Here is an 18,240-nt window from a genome sequence, read left to right on the forward strand (position 1 = left end):
GTGACTGATTCAACTCATTTCCACCACTGTTTATGAGAACACTTGTGCAGAATGCTTGTAGTGACAGCAATAGTCATTTAAAATATGGCTCAGATTTCATGGCTTCACATTTCCTATGTTGTTGCAAATCCTTGATCATTACAATCTCAAATGGGGCTTTTGGTCAGCTCAAATTTTGCTGATGTTCTTTTGGAATTAACAGGTATGCCTCCTACAAGCCAGAAGTTTAATACATATACGACTGCTGTGTATAATAAAGCATTGCTGATTATCAGCTCCGAAAAGAGAATGCCTTAATCGGAGCCAAATTGTTTCCCAAATGATACAGGAAACATTCTTCTTAGACTCCTTACATGCTGGGGTCCGCAGCTAGATTACCGTATGGAACTGGTGTGACATGCTGGCAGAGAGGATATCAGAGGGATTTGTTTATTTTAAAGGGTTGTCAGCGTTTCGTACATTCCAAATGTTTTTAGATTTGGCCTAAACTTTAGCTATCCTGATTTATTTAATTTGCATTTATTCCCTGGCTGTGAAACACTGATTGTTTTATTAAAAGCGGTTTCTTTGTTTCTTAAAAATATTTTAATAACCTCTTTATTTTGGAATAATTTTGGATTTACAGAAAAGTTGCAGAGAGAATTCAGAGTTTCCATATACACCTCCGCGAGTTTCCTGTATTGTTAACATCTTATATTGCCACGATACGATTTGTCAAAACTAAAACCTGACATTGTACATTCCTGTTAACTAAACTCTGGTCTTTATTTAAATTTCACCAGCTTTTCCACTACCGTCCTTTTCCTGTTCCGGGACCCGACCTCGAGTACCACATTGCATTTAGTCATCTTATCTCCTTAGTCTTCTGATTTGTGACAGTTTCCAAGTTTTCTTTCTTCCCATGACCTTGGCAGTCTTGAGTACTGGCCAGGGATTTTGTAGAATATCATTTTCTTAATAAATAAAAATGTATAACCTCTGGAATTTTTGAAGAAAAGCCCATGTAAACTTGGTAATAATTTGTACCACTAATTTCCCATTAACATACTAGTTTCAGCCTGGTAATGTAACTCTGTCTTCTTAACAGTTATGACAACAGTCTAGATTTATAAGTTGATTTATGATGGATTTAGTATTTGCTTTAATATTTGCTTCATCTGTGTATGCAGTCTACTTTCTTAACTGTGACCCAGTTTGTTTCATTTAAACCCCATAGAATGTTTGTATTTTATCTATTACTTATGACAGATTCGAGATGGACACACCAATTGTTACGTATTGAAGAATAAAGATTTAGAACAAGCTTTTAAAGGACTTATTTATTTGGAAATGGACTTCATATATAATCCGGTAAGTCTGACTGGCCCATTACCTCCCCAGCTTCTATATACCTGAAGCGAAAGATGACGACCATGGAGAGACTCGAATCCATGTAAAATGTTTCGGAATTATTACAGCGAGAGAGAGGGAGAGAGAGAGGGAGAGGGAGCAGTAGCTTTGTTACTCAGCCACAAAATCAGTGCTGGACACTCCAGTTTTCAACTGGTGTTAATCCTATTGAGCCAGTATAGTTGGTGGTATTTAATTCTCAACATATCTATCTAAGTGTCAAGGAAAAAACTTTTAAAAATAAATTAGAAAATTATTTTTTTTTAGCTTTGTTACCTGTAATCTTTTAGTTGGTTGTTGGACAGAAATATTTTCAAGACTTTGACATAGCATTTCATTATTATAGCAAATGTCTTGATATCCAACTCTATCAAAACAAGTACTTACTCAGTTGGAAACTACTGTGAAAGGAGGAAAAATTTTTTAATGTCTCTTGAATCTTTAGTTTAATGTAAAATATATAAATACACATTCGTTTGCCAATTTTGAGGGCGTGGGCCTGAAACCTTTTTTTTGAAGCATGGATTTATTATTTTTAGTTCTAAAACATATTACTTGCATAAATATACTTATAACATTTATAATAATTTCCACTTTCAGTTTCTTCACAGTAGAGATATACTTTAAAGACACTCAGAGAATTATCTGAATCTATAATTCTTCCAGATCGTTTTTCATAAAATCTCTACCTCAATAACAGTATCTTTTTAGTGACTGACCTTTATTGAATCTTTGTAGAGCCACATAAATTTCAACTCTATAATCCCTGCTTGTATTTCAATGATTTGTATAATAATTAAAATACAGAATGATAATAATGAGTAAAACTGGCATAAATAGGTTTGGGAATTGGCACAGTGGATTCTTGATGGCCGTGCAATGTGATGGGAAATCCCTGTATGGGCAGAGGAGTGGCCTACTTAGCCCTGAGCAGTCATATGCCCTGGCTATCAGCAGAAGGTTCTAGAAAGGGAAAGGAGAGCACAGGTTAATTCAGTTGGTGGTGTAAATGAACGTAGGGTAACATTGGCCACCTGCAATGTGCCAGACTCCGTCATTACTTCACTTACCCCTCACAATCGATCTGGTAAATCAGTGTCTTTAATGCCTTTTTACCACGAGTGAATGGAATTAAACAGGAGAGCTGATTTGCTCATAAATGAGTGAATCAGGATCCAGTTCCAGATCTTTTGACTCTGAAGTTATTCCTATGCTGTACTGCTTCTTGTTTGGTATCTCTAAGAAATTACTCACAAAATCAATGCCAGGGAAATTGCATATTTTATTTCCAGTCGTGCTAGAATTCTGGGCACAGTTTCCACTATGGCATCTGCTGTTACGTCCTCTTTTCCCCATTTCTTTGACCTTTACGACGCCCACAGGTAAAACCTGAGTTTTAGGGGGTAAAAGTCTTAAATAGAAACTACGTTAATGAAGTAATTTTTTAGTTGCCCATCTGATGTAGAGGAGAGGGACGTGAGTTTTGTTCTTCGAAATTTTCCTCGGTATGTTGTTTAGGACAAACCACTAACATCCTTCTGAGCCTCAGTTCATTCCCTATCCAATGGGGCTAAAATGACTCGTCTACTTATTTTTCCACATCATTGAGAAGAAATGAGATTGTCTGTGGGAAAGATGTTTTTATAAGCTGGAAGCTGATTTTCGCATGCAAGATATTGTTGGCGAGAGCATTAGTTCAAAACGTCAATGCGAAAGGAAGTTTTACTTTTTAGAGACTTTGGTTTGAGATCCCAGTCTGCAGTAGTTTAAAATATCTCTACTGATTTGCAAACATTCTGGAGTCCCCAAGACGCAGTCTGCCCCACCCCAGCGACATAATGCTCATGAAATGATCCCCAGAAACACCTGCAGATCACAGGGGAGCCACCATTTTTCTCTGCTCCCTGCCAAAGGCCTTGGACTCGGAAGGTGTCGGATTCTACGTTCTTCTGAGTCATTAAGAAGGAAGGAGAAGAACGAAGTCCACAGAAATGTTATGCTTTTTAACAATGATGTCTTTCTAGGTCAAAGCGAGTATTAGGACCTTCAGTCCCAGAGAAAAGCGCTTCGTTGAGGATAGTCGCAAGCTGTCCAAAAAGGTAGGTGCCTACAGTGAACTGGCCTGTGGTGCACTCAGCATCCAGCACTTAAATACTGTTGGTCGTTGCTTGCTGGTACCTCCCCTTCTCTGCCTCTCTCTCTTCTTCTCCTCCTCCTCCCCCTCCTCCTCCTCTTCCTCCTCCTCCTCCTCCTTCCCCCTCTCTATCCCCACCTCTCCACTCCTTTCTCCTGGTCTCCCCTTCCCTTCTAAAACAAGGACCTCAGTCAGCTTAATAAGAAAGATCTTAAACCAGATGAATTGGGTGAAACAGAAAGCATCAGCCCTCCATTAATGTCCCGAATCATCCTATAAACAAAAGTTCCCGGCGTCAGCCTCCGTGAACATTCTGCCGGATTCGTTTGCCCTGCAAACCCTCCTTTCATCACGGTCGTTTCTGTCTCTGTCTTTCGAAGTTTCGGGGAGGTATTCTGCCCGTGGAGTTCATAAAGAAATTAACCCAGAGGGTATTCAGAGACCCCAGCCTCAGATTCACCCACAGCAGCTCCTACTAATTTTGGATGGCCTAAATTTGAGATGCGTCGGTGTTTTATCTCATTTCGAATTACCTGTCCCTCCCTCTGCCCATTGTCTCAATTCCTCTTTCATTAGCTCAACCAAAAGTGAAGCTCTGGGCCCCGCTGGGGAAGTGTCACATTTTTTTTTCAGCATGACCTTTACATTTCTTTTCAGTGTACCTCCCTGTCCTGTTCAGACTCAGTTCAGGATTTCACTCTGTACCTATTGTCCCTCTTCAGTTGTGTAACAAAGAACAAAGTGTCCCCTTTAAAAGTGTTTATTACTTCCACCACTTCCTGTGGGGCGAGCAGCTGTGGATGACATAAAGCAGTTAAATAGAAAGGCATCTTATCATCCTTTTGCTTCCTGTGAACTGAAAACACTTAGAAAAGGCCTTAACTGTCTTCTGAGGGAGCATCCAAATGTTTTGCTTTGGTCTGCCATAGCATCGAGTGTAATATTTGTTTTGTGTAATCTGAGTCAACCTCTTATTTCGTTATTATTATTGCTGTCTTTCTGTCTGTTTACTTGAAAGTTAAAACCCGAGTTGAGGTAGGTGGGGTAGCTGCTTTGCAAAAAAGTTGAAATGAATCTGTCTACAGCTGGGAGGAACGATATTTCCTTTGCCAAACACAGACCTCCTCTTGGGGTGGCTTCAGGCCCTGAGAGCACCAGGGGACCTGGGACTGAGATCCTGGGGTGTATTGGCTTCCTCCCTGCGTGGTTCTCACCACAAGGTGTCCCCCAACACCAGGTGTCCCAAAATTTTCATAAAATTGAAGTTTGTGCTTATCATGCAAATACTTAAAAGCACTTACTATGTGACAGGCAGTGTCTAAGCCCTTTAATTCTCTCCATAGTCTGCAAGGTTAGCACTAATATCAGCCCTGTTGTATAAAAGAGAGATTAAGACACTGGCCCAGGGTTAGACAGCTAGAAGGTGAGAGAACTCAATCCCTTCCCAGAACTATACTTTTCCGTAGACTTTTGCTTCTGCACTCTGCGAGTTAGAATGCTTGTACGTTTCTTTAAGTCTGTCCATTTCCTTCTAAGCTAAACAAGAGACACTTGTTCTTTTTCTCTTTCTCTCTCTCTCTTTCTCTCTCTCACATCTCTCTCTCACACACATCTCTCTCTCTCTCTCTCTCTCTCTCTCTCTCTCTCTCTCTCTCTCTCACACACACACACACACACACACACACACACGCAGAGAGTGTCTGGCTTCTGTAGCTTTTGCCAGCTCATTTTCTGATGAACATTAATGAAACAGGTATTGTTCAGTAAAGAAACTATAAAATGCATTGGGTTTTTCTTTCCTCTGTGGATGATCATATTTTAAAAAGAATATTAGAAAAAACATTAAGACTTTTTCTTTCTATTTTTTTAATTGGCAGCTATACAAAATACAATTTGAATGACCAAGATGCCTGCTCTAAAGATAATATTTGGAGTATTCAAATCTAGTTCCCTATTTTCCATTTTTTTTATCAGATCTTATCAAGAGATGTAGACCGTGTGAAAAGAATCACCATGGCAATATGGAATACAATACAATTCCTTAAAAGCTGCTTCCAGTGGGAGTCCACGTTGAGAAGTGCAATAGCATTCGTGGTAAGCTTCTTTTTTTATGTTCAAATTATTTGTTCCTCAGTCCCCAATCCAAATGCAGGTAGGTTTTATTTTACTGACATAAAGCAGAATAATATACATTCAACCTAGCTGAGGTTCACACCTGTAAGGAAACTTTAAAATGTGAATGGTATCTCCTCATCTTTCTGAAATATATTATAACAGGTGATTATGTAGGTGTCTTTCTAAGATAGTACTTATGTCAGATTTACCCTTGGAAATTTCTTAAATTACCCAGATCTTACTTATATACTACTTCTTGGCAAGTTTAAGAGAGTCAATGTTCTATATAGTTTTAAATGTTTTTGTGGTGGTGTTGTAACTATGTCCGTATAGTCCCTACATTGTGTATAATTCTCTCCTTCTGTTCCAGTGAATGCCAGTGTCTTTTGAAAAATGAAGGTTAAAAAAAAATCACATGACTAAATTAAGACGAAATTGCTCTAATTATGTTTTAAGTAAACCATTTACCAACTTTGACATAAAAAAACATTTATTTATATCACATCACTTGAGACATAAATGATTGCTACACGTTACACGTTGACTCGACACCACAAACGAGAACACTAACGCGTGTGAAATGCATACACTTCTCGCTGATAACGTCAGCCCGTCCGCATAAGCTTAATGAAATCTCAGAGTCTCAGAGCTGCAAGAGATCTTAACGTCACCTAAGTCAACCACGGAGAGTCCAAGGATCTTAAAGGACCTGAAAGTTGGCACCATGTCCTCCTTTCGCATCTCTGGGATTCTTCCTCATTTGTAAAGGGACTTATGCTTGATCACATTGGTAAGATCGAACATGGGCGGAGAAGCCAAGCCTCTCGGTGGCTTCTCTTGTACATGTTGTATCCTGCCATTAATTTCCGTCCTGTGCAAAGATCACAGTAGGACCTGATACGACATGCGGGTTGTGATCACGGTCCCTCTGTCTCCCGTTTTCCATTGCCAGTGCTCTCTCTTATCCCAAAGGTATGCCCTCATTTAAAAAAAAAAAAAATAGCCCAAGATGTCAGTGAGTTCAAGGCCACTTCCACCTTATGGAGCAAGTATGTCAGCTCCTTAAGAGGCTTTTTCCTCGTCATTGGTGAGCATTCTGTTGGTCGACTTAATTTTAGTATTTTCAGTGCTTCAGGATGTAGAGCGCCTACGATGGCTTCAGCCTTGACCGTTAATATACTTTTTCTTTGGTCTGAAGTTGCTAAAAACAATTGGCCTTAATAAGGAACATTAATAAGAACCTTATTAATTCACATCTGTCTTTCTCTTGGCATTTCTTCATCCACTTCTCTTTCTCAGGTTATCCTCAGCTTGGGGCTTCACGCGTTGGGATCCTCTTCAGCCTCTCTACCTCCCCTTTCTACCTGAGTTCTCTTAAGAACTTTCCACAGAATGTTCTGCGTGGTTCTGGATAAACGTGGGCAAATCAACACAATTGGTGGCTCCTTCCAGTCAGTCCCCAGCCTCTGCGGAGAGAGGGTTTCCTTTTTCTCGAGCTTAGTCTCTGGCGCTGTGAGTTTTAGAAAAACAGATCCATTGCACTGCGTTCTGTAGTGGCATGACAGGAATGATTAATGGGCTGCCGGCTTGATCTGAAGAAAGATTACAACACATGAATAGAAATAGGTCGTCTAACATGGGGACTTCCAAGCGGGAAGGAGCTTTGGCAGTGGGGCCACTTCCGCACTGCCTGGTCCCTCTGTCTGCCAGGCTGGCAGGCACAGGCTGCCACGTTGGCCTTTCAAATCTGAGGCCCCGAGAAAGAAAGATAAAGATGGAGGTCATCTTGCTGGTCTGCCAAAGTGTACTTTTGTGGGGATGCGTGGGTTCATGACACCGTGGGAAGCCCTGCGGTGTGGGGGACATTTTCCATCGGACATCATTGAAAAAATGCTGAGTCTCTTAGCAGTGGTGCATGTATAAACTCTCTCCCTGGATTGTCCCGAAGGTAGTGGGAGGAAGAGCGCTCACTTAACCACGCGTAATTTTCACGTTTTAATTTGAAAGTCTACGTTTCCCTTGCATTTACCTTGACCAGCCATGGTGGAGACTGCATCTGTAGAGGGGTGGCTATCTCCCCTCCCTACGCTGACGAAGTGTGATTTTATTAGAGAATGTTTTCGTTGCTACTGGGGTGGTGGGTCATTCTGCAGAACTATTTCTGCTCTTGAAGCAAGAGCATGTAAAAAATGCATTTTTAGGATAAACTATAAGATATATTTTGGTCTCACTTATTGTTATTTTTAATAGGATTATGGGTAGCCTTCATTTTTTTGGAGAACATTTTGCTTTCGTGGATCTTGCCTACAGACTTGAATTAGCTGCCCATCGAGTACTGTTGGCTATGGCGCTGAGCCCCTCGACACTGCGTGACTCCATTAAGGGTTGTCTTTCTGCAAAATGTTGAATCCTCAGGTGGCCTGGGCCAGAGAGGAAGGGAGGCTGTGGCACCGAAGTCTGGCTGCTTCTCTTTCTCGCTCCACTATCAAGGGTGCCATGTGTGCCATCGGTGGTGCACACCGATGTTGTCCTGTCGTCTGCTGAGCACGGAATGCTCTACCTGGCCTTTATTCATCAGTGTGATCATTTGTTCATGCTTCATCAGCTCGCCCTGGCATTACAGGGGTAGAGCAGTTTCGTGGTGATCTGAAGCAAGGTCTTAAGGCAAGGATTTATTATTAAATAGCAGGACTGAACTTGAAGGCCTTTCTACCTTAGAAATTAGGATAAGTGATATTGGAGGGTTCACTGCACAGGTGTGAAATGAACCATTTTGGCTGAAGCATCCCCGGTGGAGCTTTTCCTTCTCCTCCAGGCACAGGAAGTGGCCCTAGCGCCACCAGCTAAGGGCAGAAATAGAGGAATTTTCTTCTCACTTCTGTGTTGTCAGATAACATAAAACAGCCTGTTCACATCATGTTAATGTCTGTATTTTCAGATGACACAAGGCAAGAATGTTACAGGATTTTGTCTAGTATATTCTGGCTCTTAATTTCAGGACTTAATGAAAGCAAACCGAACATTTTTCTAAGAATTCCTTTGGATGTGTATATGAATAGATCATATCTTGTTGAAAGCAGGAGTTAAAGGACAGCAGCCTCCCAAGATCTAGGCCCACACAGTGGCCAGAGTAGACGGACACACTGGGAGAATTTATCTCGTAGGACGGTTCAAGCATAAACCTGCCCTCTTCATGTACACGGGGCGGGGGGTCATAGTCCCAATACGAAGACAGGATAGTTCTCCTCAATTCACTGCCCCCTGCAGTGTGAATGTTTCTGTGTGCCGTTGAATCTATTGTTCTTGTAAGAAACAAAATTAAATTTAGGTTTTTTTGTTTTGTTTTGTTTTGTTTTTTTTAGAGTGGTCAAACCATTCCAAATCACACTTCTACAGGCTCAATTTTTTTAGGATCATTATGGAAAATTTTGTTCATTGTATCTTTGAGTCTTTCTCCTTCAAGTTTTCTAGATATTTTACTGTGACCTTTACTTATTTGTATGTATGTATTTGTGTGTGTGTATATATATATCTTTTTGCTCAAAAAGTCACACTCTCAATTTTCCAATTGAAAGGCAAATTAGGATGAGATGTTAGTTTATTGAAAGAGGCCAAGTGTAGCTAAAATATCATGCCTAGAAGAAAGACATCTGTACATCTCTCTATGAATGGATTTGTAAATATACGTGGTATTTTACAGACACACACAGACTTCGAACTCTAGGAATATTTTATAGGTAGTATTGTTTCAGTGCTTGCTAAGCATGTTACAAATGCTAACTCATTTAGTTCTCACAACAGCTATTGGGTATACTGCCTTTCATTGATGCCAGGATGCAGTGATCGTGGTCCTTGTATTTAGACAGAGGATGATGACTCTAGGGACCACCACAGTGGTCATTTTAGATGTGTATTTAGATGTTATGAATGAGAGGGAGGCCTGTTCCAAGAGTTCTCATATGAGTGGAGATGATGCTCAGTCATAGTCATTATGTTCACAAGAGGTGGAGCCAGAATTAGAGAAGCCAAAGGTGGAAACGTCTGTGATATCTTTGGGGGACAGCCCAGACCCTGGGAATCACATGCATGTGACGCCCCTGGAGCCCAGCTTGATGGTCTGGAAAACCTCAGTGTCTGGCCCTAGGCTGAGGCCCAAATTGCAGTCTGAGTTATTTTTTCTCCACTTTTTGGGAAAGCTTTTAGATGATATCACAGGGTTTTCAGGGAGAGCATAAAGGCTAAAAACAGGTAAATGAAGGGGCCATGCAAGGAATCTGTGCTTTTTAGTTTCTCTTAAAGAATGCCAGGTTGTTCAAAGCAAGAAATTGGAGTAGAGAAGTTAACTATCTCCACTAATACATTCCTTCGAAACATCTTAAAACAGTAGTGATCAGAGAGATAGACCTCTATTTCTAGTGTGTGTGGGGGGATGCTATATTGTATATCTCCGTGTCCCAGAGAGAATACATTATTTGATGATAGTTAAGACGAATCGAATTTGTTCCTGAAAGATAATTTTGCACCGTGATGTTTGTATTGTAGAACCAATTACGTCTATGGTTTTTTGTTTTGTTTTTCTATTGGGTACTTATATATTACAAACCCCAATAGATCTGTTGAAAGACTCAAAGTTATCTTATGGCATAAATGCATTATTTTTCATATGATAATAAATCATCAGAAGATTACTTTAAATAGCGGAGATCTCCTGATGCTGTAAGAAAGGACTGCATTTATGTAGTTGTATATTTCCACCAATCTCTCAGGCACACACCTATTGCATTAAGGGAGGCAAATCTGCAGGGCATTGATGGATTCCTTATTTTATTAAATTTTTTTCTTGGACATTTGATGTTAAAAGTAATCTAAATCTACCATATATCAATGGGAATCTTCATAAAGCTATGATTTTAACATCTGTGACTTTTTTTTCCTGAAATTTTTGAGTGTAGAAAAATGAAGAATTTATTCTTCAGAGTTGACAGGGCCTGCAATATGATACATAATTTAAAGCATCAATCAACCTTCCCCACCCCAATAAGGTTAAAAATACAATTCTTCATTTTCTTACTGATAGTCAACATATACAAAATTCTTAGCATTTAGGTCCTAGAATTTTGAGAAATCATTTCACTTTAAACTTACAACAATAGCAGCAGTGACAGAACCAACTCGTCTAATACACACACACACACACACACACACACATGAAGAAGCACAGGACATTTTGGAAACAAAAAATTTTTCTGTTGAATATTTTGTGAGAGGTTTAGGAAAAATTTTGTGTGAGACCTCGAGCATTGTTTCTCTCCATGATTCCTTCCGTGGTCCAGAGAATATTCACATGGAATTTACTTTGGTACAAATGACAACTACAGTGTTAATTTTGTTTTCAGATGGAGTATTAACATAGGCTGGTCAGATGTCTTTTTGATGCTTTAGATATTTATGTGTTAACTGTGTCTGAATGGTTTACTTTTCCTTTAAGTTCTACCTATTTATTCACAACTAGATGTACCTGCCTTTGATTAAACTTTCTGTGGCTGTGAAAGTCACAAATGGTGTGCAAAGCAAACATTACTGCCTGTTTGGTAAGTGTTTGTGCATTTGAGGCTCAAAGATTAACAACACTTCGTAAAGCTGAAAAAAACACAGTTACAATAATCATTTTGTCCGGAGGAGGAGATAGTGTTTAGACATCTTAAATACTTCTTTCTCTCTCTCTCTCTATATATATATGCATATATTATATATATATGTAAATATATGTATATATATGTATGTGTATATATATGCATATATATAGAGGATATATATACACACACACATATGCAAAATGTATAAATATAAAATATGCTAAAATATTTGACAGTTTATATTTGATTTATTTAATGTTTATAAGATGATTTCCCAAATCTTCTTTTCACTGAGAACTGCATAATATACTTTCAAAAATATGTTAAAGTTTTTTCAGCATTTTTTTCATAAGAATCCATTATTGCAAATTGTGATTATAATTTTTACAACATAATTGCCCCTTGTATTGACAGCTTCTCAGGCATTAACTAATTATGTCATTTAATAAAATTACAGTAATTGCATTAAAAGATTATCTGTTGAAAATTGAAAAGGACAACCTTAACTATTTTAGCATATTTTCATGTTTATATTTTCAACTTTATAATTGAATTGTACTTCCAGACAGAATCACAGCTACGTTGACTGAAATCAGTTGGTATTTTGAGAGCATTCCAGTTTTGACTAGTGAGCATGAGACTTTTAGCTTGTCAGTCCTAGAACACTGCACGCTGCCAGTCTTCACGTGGCTCCGTTAGATGATAAGTGAACGATGGTTAACTCCCCCGTCTGTGTCGTAGGTCCAGGCCCTGTGTGGAACCCTCTGCCTCTACCTGCTGCCTCCTCGAGCTCTCTGTTGGGATGCGCTTGTGAGCACGCCTTCTGCCTTCTCTGCCCCTTCTGGTTAGGAGCTGTCGTTTTGCACAAGTTTCAGTGGATTCAGTCTGGTTCACTCTCCTGTCCAGACAAACCCCATTGATTTGAACATGATCCTGATTTGGGGATCTTAAATCTTGGAGAAAGAGAAGGCTAGAGATCCTGTTACCGTCCGAGCCAGCCAGAGCTTGACCGCCACCTTCCCGGTTGCCCTCTCCCTCCCCACCTCTGCTTCTATAACCACTGTTTGCCCCCTGCTCAGACACCGTCACATGCTCAGATACGAAGATGAGATGTTCATCCTAAGCCGTCATCGGTCCATCTATCTGTCCGTCCGTCTTCCTCTCCTCTTTTCCTCCTTCTTACCCCATCTTCCCCTCCTCGCAGACTCTCCCAGCACCCCGTCCCACATCCTTTGCCGCCCCTCTATTTTCTCTCCTCTAAGCTTCCTCTACCATCCTCCTCTTATATTTAAAACCAAAGCAGTGACCTTTAAGTTATTAAAGCACACTGTGAGAAAAATTAAATTTGCCCTTTGGAGATCAAATTAGATATCATAAGCATGGAAATATTTTAAGCACATGACACGAGCTACAGGTGGGGGCGGGAATTATGGTCCGATATGACGCTGGTAGGTGACGCTTCTAGCTCAGAGAAAGGCCTCAGTCAGCGGGCGTGAGCGCGCGCGCCCACAGAGCTGCTGTTCTGTGGCAGAGGGTGAGGTGCATGAGGACTTGCTGAGGATGTGGGTGGAGGAGGAGGTAGGAATGCAAACCCTCGTACTATGTGCCTTGTAATGAATGTTCAGTCTAGTCCTAAAGCACATGGAGCCTCCAAACACCAATGAATGTGGGTCCATCTTTAAGGCTACGATAGTCCTCCTCACGTTTGGCCTGATAATCTAAGTTCATCACGTCAAAAATAGGCCAGTTATAAAAATAGTCATGAGGATGTAAATACAGCACAGGAGATATAGTCAGTAATATTGCGATAACTATGTAAGGTGTCGGATGGGTACTAGACTTATTGGGGTGATCACTTTGTAAGGTATATAAATGTCTAATCACCATGTTTACACACCTGAAATTAATATAATAATATTGTATGTCAACTGTAATTGAAAATTAAAAAAGAAATTTAAATAGGAGAGATTCACGTTGATGTCATACGCTAAAAAATCATTCAGTGCGACACAGCCATACGATTGAAAGATTGTGTTAGGACATCGTGAGCTGCAGAATCACCACAGCCCAGTCCCTCATCTTTGCGAACGTCCTGACTGCTGACTGTCGTGTTGGGCACACAGCAGGCATCCAAGCAATGCGTCTCGGAAGAGTTCTGCGGACCGTCTGCTACCAGACGCTGCTTTCTCTTGATTCCAACTCCTCTGACCAGAGCAGCCCTCGGCCCCATCAGAGGGCGGAATCCATAGACAGCCTACCAGCTTCATTATAATCGTGTCTGAGGTGCGTTTTCCCAGCGTTTTCTTGACCCGGCTCATCCAGAGGATGGTGCTAATTAGCAAAAGGGCCGAAAGGCAGGCAGCACTGGGAGGATGAGGGGAGGAGGAAGGGAGCTGGCAAATCTCTTGCCCTGATCAACAGGCCCTGAATCTGGGGTGGGAGGCGGGGGGAGCGGGTATTTTTGATTCTTAGAGACCTGAGTGCTCCCCCATCCCCATCTGTTTCCATATGTGACATGTCGATGTGCAAACATTTTGTACGATGCAAAAATGGAAAAGAATATTTAGAGATGAAAGAGAGGGAGGGATAGAGGGATAGAGGGATGGGGGTTGGGGGAGGGAGAGAGATGGGGGGAAAGGAGGGAAATATAGAGCACTGGTGTGTGTGAAAACAGTTAAAACCAATTTTCTGCTTTGCTTTTGACCTGTTGAAGAACCATGCTCAGCTCTCATATTTCTGGCTAATTTGATATCGCCATTTTTGTAGTCCAAGCTTTGTCATTTGTTCCTAAGCTGTCATTTTTATTAGTCTCTCTGGCTGATCTTTGGGCTCCCCATCAGGTGGCGTGTGTTCTCCTTGCCTGGCTGGGCTTGGCAAGCCAATGGCCCTTTTATTGCTGTGTGATGCAGGCGTGCTTGCTGAGGTAGCCTGTAATTAGACCCACCACAGGTGACAGTTACGAGAGAGCCTGGTAATCATTCTAGCTGCCCGATCTGATATTTATGGAGAGAAACCTTCTTTGTGGTCTGGTTAGGGTTTACTCTGCTGTATTGCACTTTTGCCATTTGATTTATGATTTAGGAAGGTGTGTTTTGCTATCTCTCCTCCAATCCTGCAGTTGAGTCACTGGCTTTTTAAATCACAGCTAATTTGTGGGGGGAAGGTTTTCTTTGGCCTGATATTCTGGATTTCACTTTTACGAAAAAAAAAAAAATAAAGACACAGAGACAATTAAATCAAAATATGATTCACTATGTCATCATCAAGCCATGTTTCTGTGCAGTGTATACTGTTTTAATCTCACTGGGATTTTCTTCAACCTCAAATCCATATATTTTGGGCCCTTTAAAGTGATTTTTCTATTTGTGCCCAAGCTTTAAAATTGTTTTTGTTTCAACTCATTGCTAAAGATGCTTCATTTTGTCAAGGAAAAACAAAAAGAAAGAAATACATTTCTTAGGTCAATTGGTGTTTAAACCAGGCCCCCATGACTGCTGTTTTAAGCCTGGAAAAGCATGGAACCACAGAATGTTAAACCGTAGGGTCTTCCGTGTTCATCCATTGAGGCGGTACTCAAAGGCTTGATAAAGTGATTTTCCAAGGCTTCATGACTTGTTTCCAGCCTCTACACCATGTTGGCAGTGTTTGACCTTTGTGCTCATGAACTTGGGAATCGTGGTTTTAGTTCCTGAGTATGAAATGCATCAACAAAGTAGCCATGGACTTTTGTTATTAAAAAATTTTTAAAAACACACTTTCCCTCAAGTCTTACATTTGGAAAATATTTTATAAGTCTGTAGAGTTGCTACTCTAGAGGAATAATATTCCCTGGAGGAACAAAAGTTGGTAGTGTTACATCAGGTGCCTGACCCATCTCCTACTGCAGGTGAATCTTCCCCATTGATACTTGATGGTGATGGTGATGACGGTGAAGATGGTGACATGATGGTGACGATGATGATGAGGATGACTGTGACGATGATGATGATCTGTGTTTTTGTGTGTCGGAGGGGTTTAATTTTTGACTTCGGCTATTAATACTTACTCTTATATTATTGGGCTACTATAACACTTACAGTGACATGTTATCTTACGTTCATTTTCCATTTAGAGAGCAACAGCATACTGAACATGTATTTGCTGAAAGCAACATTTTTCTCCTCTAGTATAAGCCAGGAACATGCAGTTTTAAACTTTCCTGTAAACTATTCCATAGCCAAAGCTGCTTTACTTGGAAACCATTGAAGGCCTCACATTTTTTGGTAAGGAAATTTTTATAGGCTAATTTCCCTCTCAGATTTTTATTTTGCAAAATAGACAACGTGATGTGTTAACAAATTAGCCGCCTGTGGCTTCAGTTAACTACACCTCTTTCAGTAAGTTTAATTTTACATTTCATTAATGATTTTTAAACGTTCAGTAATGTAAATGTTTTCAAAAGAAAAGCAATTGATTTCCTGGAAGTTTAGCACATGCACACGCGTGTGCACGCACACACACACACTACACCTCTTTCAGTAAGTTTAATTTTACATTTCATTAATGATTTTTAAACGTTCAGTAATGTAAATGTTTTCAAAAGAAAAACAATTGATTTCCTGGAAGTTTAGCACATGCACACGTGCGTGCACGCGCGCACACACGCACACACACGCGCACACACGCACACACACACGCACACACATAGACACACACGCACACACGTGGGGGAGGCGGGGAGAAGAGAAGAAAGGAAATGGGAAAAGAAAAGGAATAGCAAAATAGCCTCGCTATTGCTCAAGTTCATTTCACGATCGTCCTGCAGGTGGCGATCGAAACTCATAAATGATGAAAATCCCAAAGGTAAATTTCTGTGGACTGCTTTCTGGGGGAATTTAAATTCAGCAATTTATTTTTAATTTAATAGAATCATCTACAAACAGAAATCATTACATTAGGAAAAAAGGAAATTTCCATGTTGTGTAATCTCTGCTTTTATAATAAGTTTCTCAGGTATGCTGTGGCGTGTCATCTTTATGCACGAGGGGTGAGACCCAGATTACTGCTAAATTGGTACAGATTTGCTGTGGCAAAGAACCATATTAAGCCATTCTTTTCTTTTTTTCTTGACCTATAGCTAAAATTTGATGCCAATTCCATTGGTGAGGTTCATGAAATCCTTTCCTTTTGAGTTTTAAGATGCTTAGGCATAGTGCTGTGTATGTGTATCAAACCCAGGATATCAAGCCCAGTTGTCTCCAGAGGACATCTCCTTCCTCAGCTAATTGTTGAAGCTTAGTTTTAATCTGAGTGGGATCACTAATTTCTTGGAAGCTATTTTACCCAGGGATAAAAATACAACATAAACAATTTCTTTTAAAACATTAGAAAATACGGAGTGGATATGATAACATTGTTTTTCAGTTACTTTTGTTATTTCATTTTGGACATTAGGCATTATCAAAGCAAAGTTAACTCATTCACTAGATCATTCTTTCTTGCTAGTTAAGGTTCAAAAGTTCTTAAATTGCTTTTTGCGAATATATATTTTCATTTGCCATTTTTTCTTAAGTTTGGGTCTGAAAATGCTAACATTAAAGTGACTTGCTTAAACATAAAGCTAATTTTCAGCTCTCTTTTCTTGTAGTTTCATTTAAAAAACCTTTGCAGTGCACATTTGCAAGGGGAAACTGCCTTGATTCTGAGAAAATGTAATTATTTTAGTTTAAATGCTCTAGGCTTGAGATATTGAGTGTCATCAGCGGACCACTGTGATGTGTCTTGAGCAAATGATTTCAGTCTCGTGTCTCTTCGGAACATTTCACTAGGTCTTACAGTGAAGTTTAAGACCAGTAAGGTCTTATATACTATACGATTGGATACAGAATTTCTTATAATAGAACAGGGAAAAAGAAAAAAAAAGAAAAGAAACCCCCTAGCCCTCTCATATTCTGTTTCAATTGCTATTCCAATTACTCATGAGGGAGGCCAGTGGGAAGAAAGCAAGTCAGAGCCCCGGAAAACCTATTTCTCTCTCTTCATGGAGAGAATATTCAGTTCTCTTCTCTGTTAGCAGCTGACCAGAATCTAATCCATTAAAAAAATATATCGTGGTAAGCAGTTCTTGAAAATGTTTATAATAAATGGTAAAAGCCAAGCTTCCACTGTGAGATTAGCAGTTGGAACAGGATGTGTTCATCAGGAAGTAGGCTGTAGCCTGACCAGTGCGTCCTGCCGTGTACCCTGCAGGATAAATGAAGATTTAAAAGCTTGCAGTGCAAGGAGTTTATTTGATTCCTCCTTTTGCCTTTTTTTTTTTTTTTTTGCATATTACAGTGTTGTTTATCACACATGGTATTTTCCTCAATGAATCTATTATGAAGTTCAGCTTATAGACGAAAAGCATCTAATGTTTAGGAGGTCACCCAACCCCGCCCCCACACACTCTGTGCTCATCAGACAACCTATGCATATTAATGTAACTGATGCACTTTTACAGAATGGACTTTGTAGCTTGAAAAAATAAGAGAATTGTGAAAGACTATTTTCTGGAAATTTGGACTCACCCGCCCCCCCCATCTTAAAGATACAGGAAATGCTGTTGAGGATTATGGTGATTTTCCTGCTTTTTGCTTGATTGCAGTCCAGTGTCAGCTAGTGGACAGCAGTGCTCATGAATAATGCCTTGTACGGGGATGATACCTGTAGTATCACACGCCGAGTGACTAAGAGATCAAACACCAGGGCTAAAAAGCCTTAGGGAAGCATTATGTGTCTGAGGTCTGATCTATTGTCTGGGAGGTCGGAGAGTGTTAATGCACTCTGCAAAGATTACACTCCCTCTCTAATTGCTCCAACACTTCCTTAAAGGATTTAAACAGTCAGGAAAGGTGACACTCCTTGTCAATTTTTGTCTTCTGCCTGCAGTTGAAGTTTACCTGTCTTTCCACTGAGACCACTAGATCAAGTAACCTAGCCAGTGTCAAA

The 18,240-nt window shown here is 40.1% G+C and overlaps 1 protein-coding gene across 1 annotated transcript in view; it reads left to right on the forward strand.

The window, feature by feature from the left end:
• The window catches only part of MCTP2 (multiple C2 and transmembrane domain containing 2), a 131,898-nt gene that overhangs the window by 84,580 nt on the left and 29,078 nt on the right, over window positions 1–18,240 (forward strand). Inside the window, exons 14-16 of the mRNA XM_006924133.2 lie at window positions 1,249–1,350; window positions 3,414–3,488; window positions 5,498–5,617. Of these exons, the coding sequence (XP_006924195.1) occupies window positions 1,249–1,350; window positions 3,414–3,488; window positions 5,498–5,617 (297 nt within the window). The remainder of the gene's footprint in view (window positions 1–1,248; window positions 1,351–3,413; window positions 3,489–5,497; window positions 5,618–18,240) is intronic.

Source organism: Pteropus alecto, unplaced genomic scaffold (genome assembly GCF_000325575.1).
Source record: "Pteropus alecto unplaced genomic scaffold, ASM32557v1 scaffold59, whole genome shotgun sequence".
NCBI classification, from domain to species: domain Eukaryota; kingdom Metazoa; phylum Chordata; class Mammalia; order Chiroptera; family Pteropodidae; genus Pteropus; species Pteropus alecto.